The sequence below is a fragment of the Lepidochelys kempii genome, chromosome 25, assembly GCF_965140285.1.
Source record: "Lepidochelys kempii isolate rLepKem1 chromosome 25, rLepKem1.hap1, whole genome shotgun sequence".
In the NCBI taxonomy this organism is placed as follows: domain Eukaryota; kingdom Metazoa; phylum Chordata; order Testudines; family Cheloniidae; genus Lepidochelys; species Lepidochelys kempii.
In genome coordinates, this window is record NC_136404.1 from 13,722,102 (window position 1) to 13,749,327 (window position 27,226).

General features: G+C 55.6%; 1 protein-coding gene across 1 annotated transcript in view; it reads left to right on the forward strand.

Moving 5' to 3' along the window:
• The first annotated feature begins 562 nt into the window (after nt 1–562).
• HCN2 (hyperpolarization activated cyclic nucleotide gated potassium and sodium channel 2) overlaps nt 563–27,226 on the forward strand; it is a 44,916-nt gene continuing 18,252 nt past the window's right edge. Inside the window, exons 1-3 of the mRNA XM_073323915.2 lie at nt 563–930; nt 12,680–13,103; nt 26,012–26,173. Coding sequence (XP_073180016.1) covers nt 593–930; nt 12,680–13,103; nt 26,012–26,173 — 924 coding nt within the window. The 5' untranslated portion in view covers nt 563–592. The remainder of the gene's footprint in view (nt 931–12,679; nt 13,104–26,011; nt 26,174–27,226) is intronic.

Below are 27,226 nucleotides of genomic sequence, written 5' to 3' on the forward strand. Positions count from 1 at the left end.
TCCCCTTCTTCTCCTAGTGTCTCTCTGCCTCCTTCCCCTTCTTCTCCTTGTGTGTGTGTGTGTGTCTCTCTCCCTCCCTCTCCCCATCCCTCCTGCCTCCTTCCCCCTCTTCTCCTCCTCATCTCTCTCTCTCCCTCCCTCTCCCCATCCCTCCTGCCTCCTTCCCCTTCTTCTCCTAGTGTCTCTCTGCCTCCTTCCCCTTCTTCTCCTTGTGTGTGTGTGTGTGTCTCTCTCTCTCTCTCCATCCCTCCTGCCTCCTTCCCCCTCTTCTTCTTCTCCTCCTCGTCTCCCTCTCCCTCTCCCCATCCCTCCTGCCTCCTTCCCCTTATTCTCCTTGTCTCTCCCTCCTGCCCCCTCTTCTCCTAGCCTCTGTCTCTCTCCCCGCCCCTCTCCCCGCCCCCGGCCGGGCTGGGCTCGCCACTCGCCGGCTGCGGCTCTCGGGCGGGCAGGCGGCGGCTGCAGCATGCGGACGGGCAGCGGCGGGGAGGCGGCTGCCGGCGGCGGCGGGGCGCCGGGCCCGGAGGAGCGGCCGGCGGCCGGGGAGGAGCCGGGCCCGGGGGCCAAGCGCGGGCAGCAGCTGCGGGGCGGCAGCATGGGCGGGCGGGCCGGGAAGGGCTCCCCGAACGGGGAGTGCCGGCGCGGGGAGCCGGAGGCCGAGCCGCCCCGCGAGCCCAAGGTCTCCTTCTCGTGCAGCGGGGCCGAGACCGAGAGCGGCTCCCCCGGGGGGCCGGACGGGGCCGGCGGGGAGGAGGGCGGCGAGCCCCGCGGCAGCCAGGCGAGCTTCATGCAGCGCCAGTTCGGGGCCATGCTCCAGCCCGGGGTCAACAAGTTCTCGCTGCGGATGTTCGGCTCCCAGAAGGCGGTGGAGCGGGAGCAGGAGCGGGTCAAGTCGGCGGGGGCCTGGATCATCCACCCCTACAGCGACTTCAGGTACCGGACCCTGGGGGGGGGCTGAAGAGGGGAGAGGCCGGGATGGGGAGGGAAGAGAGGAGCAGGGAGGCTGGGGGGAAGAGGCCGGGGTGGGGGGAAGAGAGGAGCAGGGAGGCTGGGGGGAAGAGGCCGGGATGGGGAGGGAAGAGAGGAGCAGGGAGGCTGGGGGGAAGAGGCCGGGATGGGGAGGGAAGAGAGGAGCAGGGAGGCTGGGGGGAAGAGGCCGGGATGGGGAGGGAAGAGAGGAGCAGGGAGGCTGGGGGGAAGAGGCCGGGGTGGGGGGGAGAGAGGAGCAGGGAGGCTGGGGGGAAGAGGCCGGGGTGGGGGGGAGAGAGGGGCAGGGACCCCAGGTTGGGGAGGGTTGGGGGAGGGACCGGGACCATCCACCCCTACAGTGACTTCTGGTCCTAGACCCCCAGGGCAGATGGAGATCCTGGGGGGGGGGGCAGGGAGCCTAGGCGTGCATACGGGGGTGGGGGAAAGAAGAGGGGCAAGATCAACCTTTCAGTGACCTCAAATACAGGGGGAGGCCGGGGAGGGATGCGGGGGGAAAAGAGGGGCAGAGAGCCCAGGGGGGTGAACCCGGGATGGGGGAGGGGGAAGAGAGAGACAGGGAGCCCAGGTTGGGGGAGGGAACAGGATCATCCACCACTACAGCGACTTCAGGTTCTGGGGGAGCCAGAGGGGCAGGGGGACCTGGTTTATCTCCTTCCCCCCTCCCCTCACCCCATCCCACTGATCAGCCCCTCCAGGGTGGGGAGGCAGCTGAGCACCAGGGGGAGAGGCCAGGGCTGGCTGAGAGGCTGGGCGACACTTTGGTGAGAGGGCACCTTGAGCTGTGCCTGGAGAGTGGAGGGGCTGAGAGGAGCTCGGGCTCCGTTTTACACCTTCCCCTCCTGTCTGGCCCTGGGGGCACGGAGTCCCTGATCCCCAGCTGAAGCAGCTGCAAGAGCCCCACAGAGCCCCATCTGAGCGGGCACCAGGCCTACGGCGTCCCTTGGGGACAGGGAGTGAGGAATCCAAGCTGGGTGCCTTTGACAAGGGCATCCCTTCGCCTTGCCCCTGGGCCGGGCTTTTCCTCTGCCCAGGGAGGCCTCTGAACTTCTTTGCCCTCCCACCCAGGTGCCTGTAACCAAACAGGAAGCCATCACAGTGACCCAGCAGTGTTCAGAGACCCAGCTTTGTCCACAGTCACTCCCAGAGAGGCAGAAATGGGAAGGCAGCTGCAAGGAGCAGGAATAAAATGTGGCTCAGCCCAGTGGGCGATGGTGCCCCCCCGTCCCCCTCCCCGTCTAACATTTCACAGCTGGTGCAGGGAAGCTGCACCTCTTAGGGCAATCTCCTTCTCCCTGCCATCAGCACTGGGCTGGCCACGTAAACGGAGCGGTGGAAGGTGGGGTGAGCATAGCAGCGGCCGAGGATCTGGCCTCTCCCCTTATTTAAACATCAGTGATGCAGCAGCTTTGTGTGTCTCTCTCTGCCCCTCTCCCCCCCTGCACTACAGGATGTTTTAATGAGGCCAGACTGTGTTCCTAGCTTTAATTCTCCAGGGTGGGTGAAGCCAGGTCCTCAGTGCCGAGGGTTTCCAGCAAGATTTTTCATCCAGCGCCATGGGACTAGAGCCCCTTGGGTGTCACAAAGCAGAACGCAAGCTACTGCAGCAGTGTCTGTGTCCTTTCCATCTGGCGTGTCATACAGTATTCTGTCCCCGTCCCCCCCCAAGCCTCCTTTGCCAAGCCCTCGGGAGAGCTTTGAATGCTCCCAGTGTTTGCAGAGTTAAATTCAAGCTGCTCGGGGGGGGGGGGGGAGGGGAGATCTGATCAAATATTGTACAGCTATGTGGGTTTTTGCAGTTGTTATTGGGGGGCTGAAAAGTGGCCCACGACCCACACTCTCAAAGGCAAAAGATTGCACAGAAGATGCAGCGGTCACCAGACATCTGGGTGCTCAAGCCCGCTTAGGTACCATTTTCTTCCTCCTTCCCTTGCTGTTCCTGCTCTACCTGCATCTCTCTCCGGCAGCATTTTGTAAGTGGGTGGCTGGAGGGGGTCTAACAGCAATGCCGGCTGTCTCCACCTCTGGAGAGGAGGAGATCCAGAGCACCCATGCAGCGGACAGACAGTCTTGTAGTTCGTTCCAGCCCCTCTGTCGTGGTAGCCGCTTAACCTTGTTTCCTGAACCACCGGGCTCTTTTATTTCCTTCATGGTTCTGCTGCTGTTTTCTGTCTGTTTATATGGGCATCTCGGCAGAGGATTGAACTGGGTTCCAAAGCTGTGTGTGGGGATTTTGGAGGATCTTCCTTATTATTAATCCCAGGGGTCGCCGTGTTCGTCTGGATCCACAGGAGCGGCAGAGTCCTGTGGCACCTTATAGACTAACAGACGTATTGGCGCAGAAGCTTTCGTGGGTAATCACAGGACTCTTTGCCGCTTTTACTTATTATTTGTATCCTAACAGCACCTGCAAGATCAGGGCCCCGTGGTGCTAGGGGCTGTACAAATATGTAGTGGGAGATTGTCCTTGCCCCCCAAAGAGACAGGGCAGACAAAGGGTGGGAGGAGAATCTGGGGGAAACGATTTGGCTGAGGTCGTACAGCAGGCCAGTGTCCTAGCAAGGGATGGAACTCGGGTTTCCTGACTCCCAATGGAGAGGGGGCACTGGATTGGATCGGGCTGTGGTTTTTGGAGGTACAGGCTGTCTGGTAGGTGACCTCTGGTTACATGTTTGCCGCAGTGCATGTCAATTTTTCTGTAGTGTTTCCCCAGTTCAGAAGACTGTAGCTCCTGTCTGCTGACTGTGATTCCTTACAGGAATTCTCCAGCAGGTCCTATCCAGTGGATCCCCTTCCCCCACTCCCCATGGTGTGGGTCCCTCTCAGGGAAGGGGCCATATATGCTGCAGAGCTGAAACATGACTGACATACTCAGAGGAAAGGCTCCCTGATATATGGCCTTCACTAATCCCATTCTAACAACCTGTAGGGTCATTAATCTTTTTCTATGAGTCTCTGTTGTAGCGAGCTCTATCTTTGCCCTCCTTGTCAATTACCACCACACACCATTTGTCTTGAGGCATTAATGCAGAACAAGCAGCTAACATAAAAAGCGTGATTCGCACCAGTGTAGAAGGGAAGGATCGACTCCATAGAAATCAATTCAGTCCCAGTGGTTTCAGGTCAGAATTTGCCCCTGAGTGTCTCTCTCCCCTGTTCCCCCCCCCTTCTCCCCACCTTCATTCCATTTGTCGTAGCTTTGTTCTAACGTTATCTGGGGTGGTGAGTTTAAATGATATTAGACCACAACTTGCATTGAGATCTGTTTCATCTTGACATTGTAGTCTCATCTCCATTGTCTGTCTTGACCTTGTCATAATGAGATCACTGTGGCAATGCTCGGGCTATGTTTAAGAGAATTAGGAATGAATAGTGCCATGAAGAACACACTTGCTCCCCATGGGCTATTTCTCGCAGTCAGACGTTGGGACCATTTCTAAGCATTTCTTTAAAATTGTGTTTTAACAAGAGCCGAGGGCAGACAGTGCCTTGCACTTTTGTGGCGCTTTTGTTCAGTGCTCTGCAAACACTATCCATTGTGCGGCTCCACTCCCCAGTGAAACATCTCCTCCTCTTCTATCCCATTTTACGGGAGACAAGACACTGAAGTCCCTGATTCTGCAATGGGCTCGGTGTCCGCAAATCCATGTCCTGGTTACAGAAACTCCAGATGCCAGGGGGGTTCTGCCTGGGCACCAGGCTTTGCTCTTTCAGAGCTCCTGGCAGAAATGGGGACTACGAGATTTGCCCAAGATTATGCAGTGAGTCAGTGTTAGAATTGGGAATAAAAATCCATGTGTGTGTTGTTGTGATGTGCTTCAATCACAAGGTCATCTGGTAGGCAGCAACGAGGGCAAAGAACTAGGAGGCAAGAGCACTGGTTCCGTTCCCAGTTCTGCCACCATCCTGCTGTGTGACCATGGGCACATCACTTCCTCTCTGTGTTTTTTTTTTTCCCCCTCCCACTCTTTGTCTGTTTTGTTTATTTAGGCTATAAACCCTTTGTGGACAGGGACTCATTCGCTAGTATCTAGTGCAATGGCTTCTGCTCTCACCTGGGGCCTTTAGGTGCAGAATAAAAAGAACAAATGCACTGATTTGATACATACACAGAGAGAGCAAAATCCGTGAAGAATTTATCTCAGAAATCATATCAAGGTGCATACAGATTTGGCTTTATTTGATTTCCACTCTACATGCGGTTTCTCATCCCAAAATCTGATCAGGATAATGGAATATGTTTCCAGCAATGTTTTCCTTGCAAGATCCATTTTCTCATTTTAAGATAAAATCATTCCCATCTGCATATGTGACATCACTTCATAATCGCACCCATTTGCAGAATGTATCTCATCACGGGCAGAGCACTATAATTATTCATGCAAAATGCAAGGGGGAGATATGCTCGAGGAGCTAAAGTTCCTATTTACACAAATATTGAATTACTAGGAGGCAACAGGGTGGCTGTTTCCTATCACTAGTTGCAAATCTGATAAAAACCTTGTAAATTACATGCTGAAACATATAATGCAGAATTGACCCACCCAGTGATGAGCTGTCTTGTGTTACCCTCTCCATTTATTTCCTGTTCCTGGTGCCTTTTAAAAAGTGTCTAGTTAGCACTTTTATCCCCAGTTGAAGCTAAATTTTTAAAGCTAAGATGGGACAGATAACTAAGAGTCAGGACTCATGGGTTCTATTCCCAGTTCTGCTGTGGCCTTGGGCAAATTGCTTAATTTCTCTAAGCCTCAGTTTATCCTGTTTATCTGTAAAATTGAGACATAGGAGGGTCAGGAGATGTCATACACCAAAGCATGTTTGCTAAATGCTTTGAGATCTGTGGATTTATAAGACACTATAATAGCATCAAGTGTTGTTATAAAAGAGTTTTACAGCCAGCCGGTAGGAACAAACACACTGGGCAGACACAAGGACCATCTAGTATAGTATCCTGTTTCTGACAGGGGCTAGTGCCAGGTGCTACAGAGGAAGGTGCAGGAAACCCCACAGTAGACAGATGTGGAATAATCTGTCCCCACGTTAGGGTGCATCCTGATTTCTAGTAGTTAGAGCTTGGTTTAAGTCCTGAAGCATGCATACAACCCCGGAACGTTAGAAACGAGAGCAATACGCTTTGGATGAGTCAGTTAGTTGCAGTGGCAAATGTGTGTGTGTCTCTGTATTTGCTTTGGGACTGTCTGGTGTAGATATACTCGGAGTTTACTCGGAGGATCAAAAATTGCCAAAGGAGTGACTGGGAGTCCTGTAATCTGACTCAAAGGCACCATTTCCCTGCAACTGCAGATGGGAAATAAACCTGAGCAAGATGCTTTCCCAGCAGGACCTCACCCAAAAGAAAACCCTGCAATGGCTTTGGAACTACCAGGCAGGGCTATGTCAAAGCAAGTGTTATGGCAGGTGTGTGTTTTAGATAAACAATTTTGTGCCAGTTAGCTGAACCCTTTATACCCATGGCAAGTTGCCCATGTGGCTTTTGATGCTGCAAAGCATGCAGCTACTGCTCTAGTAGTCTTTACCAGAATTTGTATTGCTTCCCTGGGATGTCTGGCCTGTTGTTTCTGGTGGTGGTGTTTTTAAAGGGACATCTTAGCTGCATATTTATATGGTGCCCTCTCTCTCTGAGCTGAGAGACCGCTCTGATGAACTGGTTATTACTGATATCCTTGGTGATTCTTCCTTGCTGTGGAATTAATGCAAAGTGGTCATAATTGATAGACGGGAGACAGACTTAGTAGTTTGTTCATCAGGAACATGAGCTAGCAGCTACTGCTTCAGGGACGTGTTTTAAGGGTTTGGAAACTTTTTTTTAATGACTGCTAAGAATGCTGCAAAGCAACCCCCAAAGGATCCGTAAAGGAAATTGGTAACCAATGAAATGTCACACACAGCTGTGTTGGAAACCTTGTGTACTTGACTATTTGAGATTGGGTTCAATAATGTAGGGCTCACTGTATCTTAAACACTGGGGCCAAACTTTTCAACCTGGTTCCTACAGTTAGGCTCCTAAACCCACTTAAATAAGTGGCCCGATTCCTTTTTTCAAAAGCGGTGATGGCCCACTGCTCCCATGGACTTCCGTTGGATATGTGGGTGTGCAGCATTTCTGAAAAACAGGCTGTTTGTACTTAGGTACCTCAATATTGATATAGGAGCCTAACCTTAGACAACTGGTATGCCACTTTTGGCCTTAGGGCCTCATCTAAAAGGTGCTGAGGATGTGGGGGCTCAGCACTCCTGAAAATCAGGACCTTGCTCTTTGTGTCTTTAAATCCTTATTTATCCTGATGGCTATTAATCTTCAAGCAGCATCATGGCTAATTAAACATTGCATTGGTTAATGGTAGGGGGGATGACTCGCGTAATAGAAGGGAAAGAACCGGCATGTGTTGCTTGTTTACTCTTTTGACTCACCCTAAAATTTCTGCTTTCTGCACTCTGGTAATGAAGCATATTTTAGGCTGGACTGGAAAAATATTTGATGATTGCTTGCTCTGTTTCATTTTCTCTGGCATTCTGTTGCTGGGGTTTAGTTTACAAATGTTCCCTGCTCTGAATCTCTGACCACGGTGAGCTGTCCTTGGTGCTGAATTCTAATGCGCTTGCGATTTCTGCCCAGGAGGAATCATACCATAGAATCAGAGGACTGGAAGGGACCTTGAGAGGTGATCTAGTCCAATTCTCTGCACTCATGGTAGGACTAAGTTTTATCCAGACCATCCCTGACAGGTGTTTGTCCAACCTGCTCTTAAAAATCCCCAATGATGGAGATTCCACAACCTCCCTAGGCAATTTATTCCAGTTCTTAACCACCCTGACCGTTAGGAAGTTTTTCCTAATGTCCAACCTAAACCTCCCTTGCTCCCATTTAAGCCCATTGCTTCTTGTCCTATCCTCAGAAGTTAAAGAGAACAATCTCTCTCCCTCCTCTTTGTAACAACCTTTTATGTACTTGAAAACTGTTCTCATGTCCCCTCTGTCTTCTCTTCTCCAGACTAAACAAACCCAATTTTTTCAATCTGCCCTCATAGGTCATGTTTTCTAGACCTTTAATCATTTGTGTTGCTCTTCTCTGGACTTTCTCCAATTTGTCCACATCTTTGCTGAAACGTGGCGCCCTGAACTGGACACAACACTCCAGCTGAGGCCTAATCAGCGCGGAGTAGAGCGGAAGAATCACTTCTCGTGTCTTGCTTACAGCACTCCTGCTAATACATCCTAGAAGCAGTGCTTGTAGGGGGAATGGGGATGACCTGATGGCTTGCTCTGTTGTTGTTGCGTCTGCAGTCTTGAAATTCCAGTGGCAAAATTAAAAAGGATTAGTGCAAACTTCTGCAGCAGGCTTCTGCGCCGAGGGAGTCGAGAACTCTGAAGCCTCTGGGACAAGTAACTCCCTTCCCACCGTTCCCTGAGAACACTGGCATTGGCCGTGCTGTTTTTATTTACGATTTGTATTGGGGTAGGCCTGCTCTCGTGGGCCAGGACCTCATTGTGTTAGGTGTTGTGCAAACACAGCAAAAAAGCACAGGCCCTGTCCCACAGAATTTGCAATCCATTGTCTTCATAATCTTGTATTCTCTCCTGAGCGTTGGGTTTCTGTTTAGTCAGGGAGCAGGGTGCCTAATGGAAGAGGTGCCCAGAATTTACATGCTCATATCCCATCTTTAATTGCTTTTAAAACTATATTTTCAGTAGTGTGGAATGGATCCCTCCTTCCACGTGCTCACTCTCCCCTGAGGAATACTTACTAACTTGCTTTACCCAGCTCTGCTATGCGATTACACAGCATAGCTCTTCTGAAAACACAGTAAGTGATCAGGGCTGGTTTGTCAGTCTCAGTGGGCCATATTTGGCCCTGATTCCCATGGGGTTGCAATGGGATTCAGGTCAGAGGAGAATTTTTCCCGGTGTGTCTAGATTTATTCTCTCTGTTTTTCACAGCTCTGCTTGGCTAATGCCCACTGGGACTTGCAGTGTAAAGAGGGGTCAGTTTACAATGAGCCCTCAGCTGCGCACCTGGTTCTGACACTGATTCATTACCTGACCTTGGGTGAGTCCCTGAACCTCTCTGGGCCAAACTTTCCTTCGAAAGAGCTCTATTTCCAGTTAGGCACCTGAATTGGTGGCCAAATTCTCCCAAGAGCCCCATGCATTGGGTGCTGGGCAGCTCTGGCCAACTCTTTAGGGGCCTGCACGGGGGAGGAGCAGTTCTGAAAATCTGTCTCCAGTTGTGGGTGCTGAGCCCTTGGCAATCTGGCCCTGAGCTACATTGGGGGATCTGCCCCTCTGTTCCCCCCATCAAATGGCACGATGTTCCTTTCCTCCCTGGGGTGCTGTTAGACTCAATGAATTCTCTGTAAAGCACTTAAAGACTAGCTCTGAAGTATTATGGTGGGAGTTCTGTTCCCAGCCAGTAACGCAAGATATTGCCCCCTCCATCTCTAGCCTCGTGGAGGAAGACTTCTTCCTTCAGTCTATCAGCCGTTTCATTCGCCCCAGACCTTCCACCTCTCGGCTACACCCCCAAGTGCCAGCCTGGAGCCTGGTCTACCAGAGCCACTGCAACTCTCTAAATACTCAGTTTGCAAGAGCTTTTCCATTGCCTCCATCACTCGCCTCGTGTCCCGGCCAGCGAGCGCTGTGGGGCCTCTTGGCGTTGTGTGAACGAGGCTGGCTGCCGGCCACCCTGAGCGTTGGCGCCAAGTGGCTGGGCACGCCCGGAGAGTGAGCCAGAGGCACGCGGGCGGAGGCCAGGACAGAAAGTTTTGCTTCGGCGGGTCCCCTGGAATCCTGAGCATTTTGCTGCAAACTCGCCGGGCAGAGCTACCCTCGAGAGTCTTCGGGGTGTTTTTGGATCTAGCGTGTAGAATTTGGGGCAAGGGGGCCAGCTGGCTTGTGCAGTTGTTAATGGATCTGGGGGCCTTTCACCTCCATCAGTCTCCCCCTACTCCAGCGTTCCCTGAACTCTAAGTCCCCCCTGGGACTTTGAAGAGGAAGGGGGGTGGTCTTGCGGTTAAGGTGCGACATAGGAATTTGGGAGCCCTGGGCTCGCTTCCCGCTCTCTGCCTCAGGTGCCTGTTGGTGGAATGGGGATAATACCTGAGTCGCGGGACTACCCTCGTTCCTACAGGTGAGGCACTTGGATCCTGTGATCTCTGGGTAGCTGGAATCCCAACCACGTACTCGCCCCCCTGGTGGAGCTCTCTTGCCACCCGTCGCTACCTCTTTGACTGGCCAGAGGGGGACCCTGAGACCCAGAGAGATGAGGTGACTTGCTCAAGGTCATACAGGAAGGCTGAGGCAGAGCTGCTAATAGGACCCAGGCGCCCCAGTACAAAGCCACTAGACCCTACTGCCCCTTTCTCCTCTCCGCTGTGTCTACTCCCTCTGCAGCCTCTGGGGATAATTGAAGGGTACCTTGGAGACGCACCCCTCACTGTGCTCTGACGTCATAACTGTGCAGCGGTGACCTCGCTAACTCTTGCCTTGGGAACGTCTCAGGTGCAGGCTGTCGCTGGAGGACGGCCAGGGGGCTGGCTGCAAAAGGACTTTAGCTTTTCCCTTTGAAAGATGCAGGTTCACCTCTATTCACGTGCCAGCCTTTATCGGGGGAGGAGGAGAGCCAGCCGCCCTCCCCCAAATGTACACTAGCTCCTCAGCCAGCAGTGACCATGTACCCGTCTGCTCCCCCTCTCTGGGTTTTCAGTGGCTTGCACCTGCCTTTGCTTGGGTCCTGCGGCTTTGAGACCTTTTGTGCGGCGAGGTGCCCCCAGGAACTGCACGAATAAATTGCCATCGTTCGCTGCCGTGATGCCATCCCTGCCGTCTCCTGTGCAGAAAACGAGGGTCGTCGGCGCCGCAGCACCATGTCCGGCGGCAAAAAATGCATCCTGGCCCCGTGTCGTTATCTTATCGAGCCAGGTGTCTGGTGCACGGGGGACGAGAGGCTGGGAATTAGCCAACACGGCCAATTGCTCAGAGACCCCCTGAGGTCAGACAGAGGGCCGGCCCACTGGCTGCGTTCCTTGATTCAGAGAGAGAAGGGTGTGCAAGGGTTTTTCTTTAGCATCGGCCTGTTAAACCCGCAGCGGTCTCTCTGTGCCCCCAGCCCCCCTGCGCAGACACATGATTGCTCCGCTGCCAGGGGTTGGTGCGTGAGCGAGTGAGCACCATGTTAACGAGGAGACGGGAGCAGCATGCTGATGTTAGGATGGGGCTGTGGGTCTCTGCTTCAACCTTGCAGGCACCTGGGAAAGGTCGTTCCTGGCCTGAAGGTGCGGGGAAGGGCTGGGGGAGTTGGGGACGGGTAGAAAACACATTGGGGAGGCGAGAGTAGACCCTCCTCCCGCCTCCCTCCTTCTGACGGAGGTTGCAGGAAGCATTGGCTTAAGCTGCAGTTGTACGTGATTCAAACCAGCGTATGCCCAGCCTCTCTCTGGAGGCAAAAGCACCTGAATAAATTGCCATGCAACACGCCAGCCCATGCCGCTGTCAGCATTGTGTGCACGAGGGGCCACGCAGTCCCTGAGAGAGCGAGCGAGGCTCCCTTCCCCTGCCCACCACTTCCCCCCTTCCATGTGGAGCTGGGGAGAGGGGGTTTCTGGAGTCAGTTCTGAAGAGTTTCCACCTCTCGGCCCTGAATGGCCCCAGGTCAGAGGGCCCCGATCTGGCAGGAAGCTGTTTGTTCTCGGAAGGGAAGCGCTCTCAAGGGGTTAGAGCAGGAGACTGGGAGTCAGGACTCCTGGGTTCTGTTCCCAGCTCCAGCACTGCCTTCCCGGCATGGCCAGGAAGGACGAAGGAGCCGTGTGGAGCTCAGGAAGTTGAGTGGCCAGTAGACCCCAGGTTGCTGAATTGGGGTCCATGCCCCTTGTCCCTATAATGCCTCCCCCAGCCTGGTTGGTTGCCCCAAGCAATGGGGGTTTGCAGATCCCTCAGGATCTCGCTCCATTTCCTGCTGCTCCGTCTTCCTTCCATCCCCTTAGCCCCCGTTTTATGGTCCAGCCCCATGCTGATCCAGCACCCTGAATGTGCACAGACCTAGCGTTAGAAATCCACACTCTGCGGGGCAGACACCCCCACCACGGGTGACCTCATCCAGCCCTTGGACTGCATGTGTTTGCAGTCAGGCCCTACACAAGACAAGCACAGAGCCACATGAAGAGGAGGGTGGAGGAAGGGAGGAGAAGCGGGGGCAGGTTCCAGAGAGCTGGGTTTGGGGCAGGAGGGACGGGACACATGGGGAAACTTTTCCCAGCAGCCCAACAGCAGGTACGAGGCAGGGAGCGGGGGCAAGGGAGAGGAGAGCGAAGTGGGATGAGGGCTTGTCTGGTGTCAAGGCACCACATGGCATGGTGCCCACTGTGCCTAAATGCTGCCATCAGACCACCCCTCCGGGGCAGAGCTGGCAAATCGACCCTTTACGTGGTGACGCCCCACCCTGTGCTGCTCGGAGCCCCAACCGGAAGTCTATTTCTGCAGGGCTCAGGAGCTCCCTTCACATGGGAGATGCCTCCTCCCCTGACAAGGGAGAGCTCCACGGCCTCTCACGCCCGCTTCCCAGGAGGGTCCCGCCTGCAGGAGGCTGTTGTGAGGATGGGCAGGGGCGGGGGAGCACAGTAAACCAAGAGGGAACCCAGAGGGCTTGTTGGTGATGTCTCCTTCTGCTCTGCCTCTCCAGGTTCTACTGGGACTTCACGATGCTTCTCTTCATGGTGGGCAACCTCATCATCATCCCGGTGGGCATCACCTTCTTCAAGGAGGAGACCACGGCCCCCTGGATCGTCTTCAATGTGGTCTCCGACACGTTCTTCCTCATGGACCTGGTGCTGAACTTCCGCACGGGGATAGTAATCGAGGACAACACGGATATCATCCTGGACCCGGAGAGGATTAAGAAGAAGTACCTGAAGACCTGGTTTGTGGTGGATTTTGTCTCCTCCATCCCTGTGGATTATATTTTCCTCATCGTGGAGAAGGGCATCGATTCGGAGGTGTACAAAACGGCCCGGGCCCTCCGCATCGTCCGCTTCACCAAGATCCTCAGCCTGCTGCGTCTGCTACGCCTCTCCCGGCTTATCCGCTACATCCACCAGTGGGAAGAGGTAAGGGGTCTTTCTTGGCCCGATGGCCTTTGGGCACCTGCCTGCCTCTGAGGCTGGCTGGGTTGCATTCCCTTCCTCCATCAGCGCACAGGCAGCTTCTTCTGGCGCTCTCGCCCCGAGTCCAAAGGGCTGAGATGGATGAGTTCAGGCCCCTCAGCTCGAGGAGGTGGATAAGCAGGGGCGAGTTATGGCTCTGTAGCCAAAGGTGCTGGTTGCTTAGAACGCCAGCTGAAGAGCCCTATGCCATCAGCCCCTCTGCAAAGCCAGTCCTTGCTGCCAAACGTGCAGTGGGTTTTGTTGATTTGGGCCCCTGCCTGCTGGGAATGGACTGAGAGTTGGCAAACTCATTTCACACAGGCCACCAAATTTCCGTCAGATGGTGATGACTGGCTGCCACTAATACAACTGTCCTGGCCTGGATTTTCTTGTCGTCATAGTAATAATGGGATTGAGTCTAACTTATTGTCTCGCTGGCTCAAAGTGCTTTACAACCCTAAGCTAAGTCTCCTGGTATCCCTGGCGGTATCCCACATAGCTGGGGAAACTGAGGCACATGAACCGAATGACTTGCTCGAGACGTTGTCAGAGCTGGGAATAGAACCCAGGAATCCTGACTTCCGGTCTCCTGCTCTAACCGCTAGAGCGCACTCCTGCCTTCATTCAGTTTGTGGCCCGCCTGGATTATTGTTAAGCCCTTCCCACCCTGCCCATGTACTACCCCTGCATCTCCTTCTGCTCCCTGCACCCCACCCCCCAGAGATGGCATGGTTGGGGACACCAGTCTATGAAGGGTGCCAGCCTGAATAGCCAGCTCCTCCCCAGCTTGAGAGGCTGGTGACAGTGATGGTGGTGGGGGGAGTAGTTAGGGTGCGTATCATCGCCCCCCGTTTCCCGCCCCGGGCTGAGCGTTGCCCAGCTGACAAGCCTGCAGGCACCTGCCCCTGTGGTTCCGTATCCATGTCTGGTGTGGGAGGGAGTTGGGCTGTGGTTACCTGAGGCGTACATTGCAACCGCCTGTGTGTGTGTTTGGGGGTGGTGTCTTTTGAGGCTCCCTTTGAATTGGGCAGGCCCGTCCTTCCAATGGAGGTCAGCCCTGGGAGAGGATCGCATCCCGCAGCCTGGGTCATGGATCAGGACTCTGCTGCGCTAGGCGCTGTACAAACAGAACCAGTCCCTGCCCCAGAGAACTGACAGTCTAATACGCAGGTGTCTGCAGCACGTGTGTGGATTCAGTGTGCTGTCCAGTGCACGCACGGGGAGACGCGAGTACCTCCGGGATTGTGTCTCTGATAAGTGTGTGCTGTGCATTTGTGTGCCTAGAGATGTGAATGGACATCCGTGTGTGGCTGGGCGTGTCTCCGTGTGTCTAGGCACAGGTGTTTGTGTGTGCACATTCCCACCCTCGTGCACAGAGACAGCGTGGACTAGTGAACCGGAGCACCACTGCCACTGACTCGACTTTGAGCAAATCCCATCCCGCTCCCTGCCTCAGTTTCCCCTTCTGTAAAACAGGCTGTCTCACAAAGACAGTTGGGAGGATTCATTGCTGTTTTTTCTTGCCTCCATAGCACTTAAGTGCCTGCAAAGTGCTAAGGAACATGCTCCAGGGCGAGTGACTGTAAATGCGGGTGTTGGGGGCAGGTGAGGGTTTGGCATGTAGCTGTGTGGCTAGGGGTGTAGCGGTAAAAAAAGAAGTAGGTAAACTACACTAAACCCCGTAGTCCCCATCTGAGAAGTAGGAAAACTCCCTTACCCTCATCTACGCTGCCGAGGTGGTGGGGGGGGTGTTATGTACACCTGGGGCTGTGCGGGCGAGCTGGGATGTGCCTCTGCCATGCATGTGCAGTTTGTGTGTGTGTAGCCAGTTGCCGGTGTATGTGCTGGTTGTCTCAGTGTGGGGAGTATGTGACGGTTGTTGGTGTGTGTATCTGTTGCCGGTGTGTGTACTTTGTGATTGTGTGTACCGATTGCCTTTGTGTGTGGTGTGTTTACTGTTTGCTGGTGTGCATAGCGGATGTGTGTGTGTGTGTGTGTGTGTCAGAGTGTATATCAGTTGCCTTTGTGTGGTGTGTGTACTGGTTGCTGGTCTGCGTAGCAGTAGCCTCTCTCTCTGTGTGTGGTGGGGTGCATATCAGTTGCCTTTGTATGGTGTGTGTACTGTTGCCGGTGTGCGTGGCAGTAGCTTCGGGGGGTGTGTGTGTGTGTACTGGTTGCCGGTGTGTGCAGCAGTAGCCTTTGTGTGTGTGTGTAGCGGTAGCCTCTCTGTGTGTGTGGCGGGTTGTGTACCAGTTGCCGGCGCGTGTGGTGTGTACTGTTGCCCGTGTGTGTAGCGGTCGCCTCTCTCTGTGTGTGGCGGGTTGTGTACCAGTTGCCGGCGCATGTGGTGTGTACTGTTGCTAATGTGTGTAGCGGTCGCCTCTCTCTGTGTGTGGCGGGTTGTGTACCAGTTGCCGGCGCGTGTGGTGTGTACTGTTGCCGGTGTGTGTAGCGGTCGCCTCTCTCTGTGTGTGGCGGGTTGTGTACCAGTTGCCGGCGCGTGTGGTGTGTACTGTTGCCGGTGTGTGTAGCGGTCGCCTCTCTCTGTGTGTGGCGGGTTGTGTACCAGTTGCTGGCCTGTGTGGTGTGTACTGTTGCCGGTGTGTGTAGCGGTCGCCTCTCTCTGTGTGTGGCGGGTTGTGTACCAGTTGCTGGCCTGTGTGGTGTGTACTGTTGCCGGTGTGTGTAGCGGTCGCCTCTCTCTGTGTGTGGCGGGTTGTGTACCAGTTGCAGGCGCGTGTGGTGTGTACTGTTGCCGGTGTGTGTAGCGGTTGCCTCTCTCTGTGTGTGGCGGGTTGTGTACCAGTTGCCGGCGCGTGTGGCTTTGAGTTTCCTGACCGCTCTGCTGCGTGGGTGTTGCAGGGGCTGGTGGCTGCGGTGGGATCGCCGTCTGTGTGACGGGGAGCGGGGCCCGTCGCCCGCTGCTCCCTGGGCTGGCAGGGGACCGAGGTGGGCCGTGAGCTCCCTGGCGTCTCTCGCCCTTTGCGGCTCTCTCTGGGGAGCCAGCGGGTGAGGGAATGCGGGGTGCGAAGGCAGCGCCGGTGCCCCTCTCCTCGCAGGGAACGGCTCTGAGCGGCAGCAGGGGTGGGATTGACTAATGGCTCTGCCGCCCAGCCAGCGCTGAGAGGATCTGCAGTGCGGAGGCTGGGCACGGTGACATCAGCTCGGGAGAGAGGAGCCCGACCCCCCCCCCCCCCCCCGGATTTTCCCGGCCGCTCCTCTCCGCTGCAGTCCAGCCTGGCGAGGTCGGGGGCTCTGGGCTGGAGTTTTGCAGCTGGCAGCTCCAGGGCCCGGGCTGAGCTTTGAAGGTCACGGCCACCCAGGGCTGCAAACCACCAGCCTCGGCCTATCTAAACAGGAGCCAAGTGCCGGGGTAGCGCCACCCGGCAGGTGCCCTTCTCTCTGCCCCTGCTGGGTGGTTGTTTTGGCAGGGAGCAGGGGGGTGCTAATAAACCGTTAGGATTTGGGAGTTCCTGGCTCCTGGGGCTGCCTTCTGAAAGTCGGGCCCTGGCCCTCCTGCTGACAGGGGACTGATTGAAATGCCTAGCTCTGTGCTGGCTGAGCCCAGCCCCCTTGCTTCACCCCACAAATCTCCGTGCACGGGGGAGGCTGTGAGAGGCAGCTGCTTTGTCCCTAAATTCCCTCGTCTCTTCCCATCCGAAGATGGCCTCTCAAAACCATCCCCATCTGCCTCGCCGCTAGCAGGAAGGGGAGCGAGCGCCCCAGACTCCTCGGCTGGGCCTGCCTCAGTTGCCCCGGACTCTCCTTTCTCTTCCGGGCTCCCCGCCCGGCTCCTGATGGCCTTGTGGAGAGACAGGTTTGCTGGGCCTCATCCCAGACTTTAGGAGGAGTTTTCCCATGACCTAGAGCCAGACACCCGATCTCAGCTCTGCTCCATGGACGCCCGACGCTTGGCTCTGGGAAGGGAGCCTTGGCCAAGTCCTACATGGATGGTGCCACCTACGCTATGCCTGGCTGTCTTCTGCCTAGGTGACCCCAAATGCTCCCCACACACACACCCCCGTGATCCCCCCCCCCCCCCACACACACAGCCTCACGGAGACTGGCTGTCAGTGGCTGATTAGCAAAGAGCAGCGGATACGTCTGTGCACGTTCCGCCATGTTTTCACGCACGTGCGTCTGCCTCCCACCGGGGTCGGTGCTTATGGCATCTGAATTGAGGATTTCCTGGCAATGGGATCTGGGTCTAAAGGGAGTTTGAACAGGGGGCCAGTGGGGGGGCTGGGCAATGGTCAGAGCCCAGAGCGAGGAGCTGCCAGGTTCTAAACCTGACTCTGGCCAAACTGCCTCAGTTGCGCTGCTTTTCTGTGCCTCGGTTTCCCTACCTGTAATATAGGGATGGCATTTACCTAATCCTTAAACCCTCTCTGGGTGGCAATGGGGACAAGGGATCGGGCACTTAGATTCCTTCCCCGGCACATTGCAGAGCAGAGGCTGACACAGCACAGTGATGGGGCCTTTGAATCCCAGGGAACTTGGGAACGATTGGGGCCTGCAGAGACCATCCTGCAGTTTGCCGGCTGTGATGTCGCATCTGATGTCATAAGCATGATGTCACAGGCTGTGGGTGTGATAAGGCCAGGAGCGGGGACGGTCTCACCTGACCCTTGCCCGGAGGGAGCGCACCGATTCCTTGCTGGGGTTGGGCAGGGATTGGGATCCAAGTGGCATCCCCTGCCCTAAAGGGAGATTGGGATTTGGGGGGTCACACCCAGCTCGGAGGGCAGCATGGGCTTCTGGGCTTGCTTTCTGCTGAGCCTGGCCCACACACGGGGCCCTGGGTTGGGTCGCTGCTGGAACGCTTGGCCGGGGACCCAAAAAGCCGAAGCTGCCCCATGCGGCCTGCTGCAGGTTTCAGTGCTGCGAGGAACCCCGCCAAGGAAGCGCCGCTCACACTGGATCAGAGCTGACAGCCCGCTCGCTGCCGTCGAGTCCTGTCAGCGGGGAGAGTGGCCCTGCACCGGACCCAACTCACTAGGGGGAGAGCACAGCTCTGTCACTCCCTTGTCTCTGTTGGACGCAGGCGACTCCTTCTGCGTAAGCACAGGGTCTGTGGGACCCCCTGTTGCCCAGAGCTCCGGGGAGCTACTTCCCTGCACCGGACGGGCAGGGGAGCTGATGCTGATACATGCAGGGCTACAGAGTGGATCCAGATTCTTGCTTTGGGCCTCACTTTTGTGCCATCATCCACCGTCTCTCCCATCCTGCCCCTCCCTCTGAGTCCCTGCACAGGGGCTCTCAACCTTTCCAGACTCCTGTCCCCCTTTCAGGAGTCTGATTCGTCTTGTGTAGCCCAAGTTTCACCTCACTTAAAAACGACTTGCTGACAAAATCCGCCATAAAAATACAAAAGCATGACAGCCCATTGTGACTGAGAAATGGCTGTTTCTCATTTCTACCATATAATTATACAATCAATCGATTGGAATATAAATACTGTACCTACGTTTCCGTGTACAGCACCCAGAGCCGTGTAAACAAGTCAATGGTTGAAATTTTAGTTTATGCTGACTTTGCTAGTGCTTTTTATGTAGTCTGTTGTAAGACTAGACAAATCTCTAGCTGAGTGGATGTCCTGCTCCCCGGAAGATCTCTGCGCATCCCCAGGGGTACGGGTACCCCGGTTGAGAACCACTGGGTAGTACACAGGAATTGGGTAATGTCCCTTTCAATAGTTTGGGAGTCTTCAAGTGGGGCTTTCTTCTACTTCAAGCCCCCAGCTAACGAGCTGAAACCGGGGAGAAGGGAAGACTCCTTATCTCTGCTTACAGCTGAGGCGCTGAGGCCCAGGGAGAGAAAGGGACTGGCCCAAGGAAGTTGGTGTCCGAGCTGGGAACTGAACCCCCATCTCCTGGATCCCCTGTTCCTTAACCTGCCAGGAGCACGACGGCAGGAAACCAGCCTCGGCCGGCAGCACTAGCTGCTCTGTTAGCTTTTTTCCATCTATTCCGTCTGTAATTCCTTCCCCTCCTGTCAGTGTCGTGCATGGATGCAGCAGCCCTGCCTGTGGCCAGCTCCCTCCCCGTCAGATAGCTCCTCTTAATAACCATGGCGGGTGGCCGTTTGTAATAAATGTTTAATTTCGTGCCGCCTGCTTCCTTCCTTCCAAGCGGGAACGTCTAAACTGCTGTTTTTAGCCCTGTAGTGTGAGCCCCGCGAGTCCGAGTCAGTTGACCCAGGCTCTGAGACACGCTGCCATGTTGGGGGGGGGGGGGAGGCGGCGTTGGTTACCTGCAGCGTCCCATGTCCTTCGGTGGGGAAGTCAATCCCCTGCGTGCTGTGTGAGCATGGTCCGCCCACGTGCCTCTGTCCCACCGTTCTGAAAGCTGAGCCCTGACAACCAGAGAATGCCCCCTCCCCGCCCCGTGCTGTGTTAAAGGCCTTCATTCATCCCTCTCCCCTCCTGTCTCTCTCCCCGCCCGGACTCATCCTTCCTCTTCTTGGATGACCCAGTGTCATAATGACGTGTTGACGTTACAGTGTCATCGTCACCCTTGGAAACAAAGGACCATTCCCACATCCGAGCAATTGTTTCAGGCTCTCTGCAGACTCATGCAGATGCTGCTGCATTGGCCCCATGTGGGGCGTGTTTACAAGGTTTGCTCTAACAGGTAGAGACTTGGGGGTTTTTACTGGAAGTTTGGATGATGGCCAACAGTTGAGAGGTTTGTCCTTGCCCCCCGCCCTCCCCTTTAAACACACTCCCATTGGGACATGCTGGCCTACCCCAGGCCCTGCTGTGGACACTCAGCGGTATCTCTGTTGTCAGAGACTCCCTAGATTGTCTCCTCTCGCAGTGCAGAGTAGCGTTCCCTCTGCTCCCCCCAGTCCTGCCAGCGGGTGTGCGGGCTCAGATTCCACAGGGATGGGCTGTTCTCTAAGAACCTAGATAGAAAATGTGGCTCCCCTGGCTTCTCCCGGAGGTGCCCTTGGTGGGGTATGGCCGGCATCGGTTTCAGAGTGGTCCATGTCCCACAGTGCCCAGCTGTGCCCAGACCCGCCAGGCGACTGATGCTCTGGAGGCTGGCGTCTCCCGCTGTTAAGATTTCATACGTGGCAGTTACAAGCCTGTATCAAGCCGCTGCTGAGAGATCGCAGAGCTGGTTGAGGAGGGCTGGCTCCAGAGACCAGCCCTGCAGCGGTGGGATGGGGGTGCCAGGCTCACGCACTAGTGATGTTGGGGGGGAAGGGGGGGACGGCTTCCTTGGTCTGGGCATTAAACCAGGTAGAGGCGAGTGAGAGGATTTCAAGCACGTTTAATATCTCCCTTCTGGGGTCTTTGAAACAGTGCAAGATGCTGGGTGCAGGGCAGATGTGGGTTGGGAAATAATGTAAAAATCCCATGCATCTGGGCGTGCTATGGAAAAGCCTTAGCTTAGATCTGAGCTGCAGGATCCTTCTTGCAGTTCCTGGAGACAGGGGAGTTTCACCCTCAACCTGTGGGGAGACTGTGCTATGAAACACCCATAACCCCGCCCCCCGACTCCCCCCCCACACGTGTTCCTGCCTGTTTGTTGCCTCCTGGCTCCTATCTTCTGAGTTTATTGACATGCGTGTTTTCACACTGTCAAGGCCCCTGCAGAAGCAAGTCCTGGACTGTCTCCTCTCCCACCCCGACCTCCCCCTGGTTCTAACCACTGGATCACGTCACCGGTGATAAAGGGGGGTAAACTCATGATGCTCTCAAGCTGGGGACTTTGTCGTGCCATAATGTAAGCTAACAACAGTTGCTCTGAGCTAAGGAACAAACGTTTTAATTCCTGTGCCACACGCCATGAGTCATTGGCACGGGTTAGTCCCCTGTGTGCTGTCATGTGGCTATGGACAGTCCTGGGTAAAATGGTCAGTCCTGGCCCGTATCCTGATTCAGGCGGGGGCAATGCTGGATCCAACAGGGGAAGCATGTAGGAATTGCTAGGATGCACCCGATGCTGGGGAGGAACAGGGGTAAGTGTTCACAGCTCCAGCCTACGTGTTCTGGCTTTTATTCTCAGCTCAGCCCCTGGTGTGTGGTGTGATCTTAGACGTGTTGCATCCCCTGCTCTGCACCCCCTCTGTAGTGCGAGAAGGAGGAAGAGGATGGTCTGGTGCCTCAGCACAAGGCTGGGAGGCAGGACTCCTGGGGTCCAGTCCCAGCTGACTTTCTGCCAGTTGCCACTGACTCGCTATGTGACAGTGGGCACATCCTTGCTCCGTGCCTCAGTTTCCTGATCTGTGGAACAGGGCTAAAACTGGGGGAGGGGTATTGTGAAGCTTAATTGCTCCCTGTTTGTCAATTGCTTTGAGATCCTCAGCCAGGTGGTGCCGTACAAAGTGTCACATATTAGAAAAGCCCCAGGCAGGGGAGGAGCCTGTCTCATTGGCCTTGGAAACAGAAGCCCAGTGGGATTCAGGAGCCAGGCAGCTGCACTGAGTTTCCACTTTGCCGGGGTGCTCTGGGCGAGGGGTGGGCTGCAGAGCGTGGTGCCCCTAGGAGTGGCATCCCCAATGCGGCCCTGTCCCGTCTGCTCCACTCAGGAGGAGGGAGTTCGACCACCAGTGGGAAAGGGCTGCTGCCAGAGAGGGCCATGGCTGGATCCGCTGTGCCCTGCCCAGCCCCCAGTGTTTGATAAGTGAGGGAAGCTGAGTGAGTGGCTCCTTCAGTGAGAGTGAAACACAAAGCAGTTTCCCTGAGAGAACCCCAGATCTGTCCGCTCGAGAGGCTAAAACCCTCTATGATGCCTCACATCTTAACCCTAGGCATGGGCCCAAGAGAGGACTGGTGGCTCCGTGGCTAGCCCCTGGGAGATCCGGGTCCAATTCTCTGCTCTGCCCCGGGCTTCCTTGGGCAAGTCACTGAAGGCCGAGTGCTCCAAAATCGCTACATCCCTTTGCAGGTCTGAGCCCCCATCTGTGAAATGGGGTTAACAGCCGTTCCCTACTCCCAGGGCTGCTGTGACGATCAGTGCATTAACAACTGTGAGATGCATCCTAGATGCACCCTTGGGTGTGAGACCCCAGTCAGCCTGAGGTCCTGATCCATGTGGGCAGGCCCCTGTGTGGAGCTGGCTGGGGGCCTCAGTCATACCCAGTGATCCCCCAGTCAGCCTGGCCCAGGTTTTATCCTCTGAGCTTGGCAGGATGCAGACTCTTTGAAACCCCGTGCCTGCACCGTGCAAAAGGTTGGTCCACCCCTTTCCTCTTCTAGCCTGCTCAGGTCTCCTCCCAAAGTGACTCTCTCACTGCTCACAACCGCTCTTTAGCAAACGCAGATTTAGGCACCCGGCCTGCATCTTCCCGGCAAGCCGAAGGATGCCCATTCATGTGGGCGTGGGTCCATTTCTAGCCCTCATTGATAAAATTGTGCTAATTATCTTTCCCCGTGCTTGGCAAATGCAACCTCATTCTCGCAGAGCCCTGGCAAGGCAGGAGATGCTGTTATTCCTGCGGGGGGAACTGAGGCAGACTAGTGGCCACGCTCCCAAAAGTGGTATATGTTTTTAGCGCCCAACTGGAGAGGTCTGGGGGCTGATTTTCAGAGTGCCCACAACTCCTGGCAACTTCCGCTGCAGCAGGGGCAGCTCAGCGCGATATGTTAAAGTCAGGCCCTAGCGTGAGCTGGATTCCCCAATGAAAGGCGATGCTGGAAAGCGGTGGCGAAATGATGTGCCCCAGGTCTTCAAAGTGGGAGGCGCTGTTGCGTTACAACGGAGGATCCCAGCTCCCCGGAGTCAGCTCCCCGGAGTCTGCTCACATCGCTGGCCCCTGCCTCGCGCTCAGGTTAAAACTTGTGTGCAGCCTGCCTCCTGGAGGGTGGCCGGTAATGCTGCGGGCTCTGCATTTCTAGGTAGGTGCTGAGCTCTTAACTATCCCTAATGGGGCAGTAACATAAGATCTGTCTGTGCAAGGTGCAGATTTCGGCTGGTCTAAGTTTACGGCGCTCAGGGTGAGAAAAATCCATCGCTCGGGGAGGTTGTGCGGTTATAGCACAACCCCTTTTATCACTGTAGGTTGCGTCTACACTACAGGGTTATGCCAGCATAGCAAAGAACTGCTTCTTTTTCTCCTGAGACCTGCTACCATGAGCCCCCCACCCTCCAGCTCACCTGGTGTGAGAGGGGAAATTCAGTCCCCTGGCTTTTTCCACCCCGTTCCAATGATCTGGGGGTGGAGGGGAGGGGGAGCTTTGCTGTGGGATTAACTTGCTGGGACTTGGGCCCACAGCAGCTGGCTAACCACAGCCCGTGGGGGCTGCTAGCAGAGTCCCCTGGTGATGGGACTCTCGCATATTCTCATCACCAGCCCTGTTATCCCCCAGCACCGAAATTAACCAGTGAATTTCCACGCCAGAGGTCTGATTCCTTCCTGGTACTCCGTCACACCTGGTTATGTTCTGGGAGTTACACCACGAATGATTCTAGCTCCGCGGTGAGAACCCGCTTCCATATCCGTGTCCTTTGCTGGCCTGTTCTGTTAGAGACTCCCCAACCGCCGCCCTCCAAAGCAAACTTCCCTATGCTTTGGGCCTTTCAGGATTCGAACCTGGAGCCAGACAGGCTACTCGCATTTCAGCCCCGTGTGTCGAACAGGCCGAATAGGATCCTAACAGCCCTGAGGGTGGAAATCTGGCTCTGAATTTTGCACCATCTCTGCTGTCAATGAGGCTGGTACTCGGATGGCATAATTTCCTCCTCCCCCCCCCCGCCCCCACCCGCACATGCCCTGATTTCACAGTGGCCTTTGCCTGGGTGCGGGAAGGAGAGGAAAGGGTCAGTCTGCTGTTTTGGTGGATGGGCTTCTCTGTTTGATTTGCCAGGCCTATGGGGGTGAAAAGCATGTTGAAATGGGGTTGGGAGTGGGGGGAGATCCAAGTGCTTTGTGTCCTGTTCAGTTTGGGGGAGCTCTGGGTGTGCCCCTGAGGGGTCATGGGGGGATAAATCCAGCCGTAGCGTAACTCAAATGGAGTCATTGGAGTAGTAGTTAGTAGTAGAGAGGCGATGTGACTCCCTGGGCTAGGGCCCCTGGAGTCTATTCCTCTCACCGGCTAGGACACCTAGGTACTACTCCTGCTGGTTAAGCTTTGGCAAGTCACGTCTCCGTGTGCCTCAGTTTCTCCATCCATACAATGGGGTAACGACCGTCCTTTGGAAAGTGCCGTGAGATCTACGGGTAGAAAGTGCGAGGTGGTATCATTTTTGAGGGCCCGGTTAAACATACATGGAGATACGATGCTTGCAGTCTCGTGTTACCCCAGAGACCAATGTATTTAATCCTGTGGTGCCTTTAATCCGTCAGGAGCCCAGGGTCCTGGAAGGGGAATTGGCTGCAAGAGAGCACATTTTCCATAAACCCCACGATTCATCCCTTCTAGGCAGCAGAGTTTACAGGCTGGAGAGAGAGGCAGGGTGGCCTAGTGGCTGAGACTCAGGACACCTGGACTCTGTTTCAGGCTCTGCCACTGGGCAGCTGGGTGGCCTTGGGCAAGTCCCGTCCTGCTCTGTGCCTCGGTTTCCCCATCTGTAAAATGGGGGTGATGGTACTGCCTGCACTTTATGATCTGCTGAGGAGAGCTAGGGATCGTTGCTGTTCAAGCTTTGCTGGATCGGGGCCCAAGAGCAGGAAGACTAAACGCAAAGCACATGTAGCCAGACTGTGGCAGTGGAGGAAGGGAAAGCCCAGGTGCCTAAAATCACGGCAGGCTCCTGCCGGGAACAGAGGCCGTTTTCAAGCGAACAAATGTCAGTGAAAAGATGGGCCCACAACGGCCGCTGGCTGCAGAGTTCCTGCTCTTATTCATGAGAAGAAGAACGCAGCATCTGCCAGCATCGTGCAGCCATGTGCCCGTCCTGTATATAAACAGTGCCACTCATGCCAAAGGAGTCTGTTGCCCTATTGGCCCAACCGGGTTGCCAATATTCCCATAAAGAAAGAGCCCTGGTGTCTTTAATGTCGGTGCAAAAACTCTGCGCTTTAAAGTCGCCTTCCACTGCGTGGAAGTCGATATATTCCCCTTCAAAATGTGACCAGCTCAGTTAACCCAGCTGGGATTTGAACCCATGGTTCCTGAGCATCTGGGAATTTCGAAGCGGGCGCTTCTTGTGCTAAGCAGCCCTGTCTTGGCTCGTTAGCGTCATGAGCAGCTGTGAATCAGAACCCATGTGAAATGGCTTTCTTTGTACTGTGGATATAACAAGCAAGCGGCGAGAGGGGGTGTGTGAGAGAGAGAGAGACAGACTGACCGACCGACCGACCCAGCATTGCTATCAGGCATATGGAGACAGTACAGATGGTCCATGAGGGCAGCTAAATAGTCCCTAGCTCTTTGGCCAGGTGGCTGCAGGCTAACAAGGCACCAGTTTGCCCATGTTGTGTGACCCCCCTGATTCTGGTCCTGTGTGTAAGAGGACGTGAGGGGCAGAAGGAAAGAAGTCCTCTCTGTTAACATACAGCAGGTGATTCCTGAACCCCGGCTGGGCCTGGAGCCGTGCAGAGCGTTGCTGCCGGAGCCCTGCGGAGCTTGCCCGGTTTCGGTTGCAAACTCCCAGCTCAGCCCAGGTTCGGGAACCCTTGGAGAGCACCAGATTTGGCTTGGAATCAGGTGCCACACGAGTGTGATGAGCCTGATGCTCAGGGGAGGGGGTTGCAAATCTCCCAGGTCAGAGTGGAGTGAAAGGCCCCAATGAACCCTGCAACTCTTCTCCGCTAGGGAAGCTGCTGCTGTGTGCCTGGTACAGGGCACTGCTTTGCAGCACCCCCCACCCCCTGTCGGGTGCTGCTCCCCCTGGAGTGGGCCGGTGCAGGCTGGGACAGCAGGGGGAGGACTGGCTGGGCCTGGGCACCGTGGTCTCATGCTGTTTGTTTCCCCCTGGCAGATCTTCCATATGACCTACGACCTGGCCAGCGCGGTGATGAGGATCATTAACCTCATCGGCATGATGCTGCTGCTGTGTCACTGGGATGGCTGTCTCCAGTTCCTCGTGCCCATGCTCCAGGACTTCCCCAGCAACTGCTGGGTCTCCATCAACGGCATGGTGGTGAGTGCCAGGGGGGAGCCACCTCCTGCTCAGCAAATAGAGCTAGGACATGGTGCTAAGCAGGGCCGGCTCGAAGGTTCCTTCCCCGGCCAGGGCCAGCCGGTTCCCGGTTCTCCTGGGGCTGGGCTGCTCTAGTTCAAAGTATCCCGAGCGAACGGGGCTCCCACCACATCCCGTAGGAGACGACTCCTCCAGCCTTATGCCGTCAGCCTAAAATAGTCTTTGGTCGGTTTCATCCCGTGACTTCTGGCCAGTTCCCCCCCAGTGGCTCCTCTCCCTGCCTGGGGTTGAACCCCACCCATGTGTGTAGAAGGGTATGTCCTGTCCCCGGCACTTAGCCAGCCTAGGTCCAGTCCTGCAGCCCCTGCAAACCTCTTCATTGTTTCCGATGCTTTTTTTATCCTGAGCTCCCTCCGGTTTCGTCCCCTGCGTTCTGGCGCCAAGGGGCGCTGCACACCGGCATCTGGGTGCTCTCGGGCTGGAGTCGCATCAGCTCGAAAGGGTGCTGGGAGCTGGATCTCCCGAAGCCAAGACCCATTCAGAACCCCTCTCCTCCTGCTAAGGTGATGGGCAGACACTCGCCTTCTGCCATCCCTGCCCCCTTCTGGCGACTCCACATGGCAGAGTCTCAAACCTCCCTGAGGATGCTCCCTCCCCATTGCTGTGGGGGCAGCTTCCGGGATCCTGGCTGTGATCTGTGGGGCAGGTGATAGTTAGCCCCCAGCCAGCTGGTGCAGCGGGGAGCGGAGCCAGTCTCCCAGCTGAGCTGTCCTGGGGGAGGCAGGAGGATACGTCTCGCTGTCATGTCATGGACACGGGAGCAGGGCTTGCTCCTCTCCCGCTCTGGTGCGTCATTAGCCAAAGGGGCTGGAAGCCAAATCAATGCCATGAGGCCGGGTGTTGTGTCACTGGCAGAGAGTTATGGCTTGGAAGTACACAGCCCACTCCCTCCTTCAGGGGAGCTAAGCAATAGAAGACAGAGCAGAGATGTTGTGGCTTCTCTCTGCTTCCTCCCTCCTCCCCCCGTTCTCCTCCAGCAATAAAACTGCTATT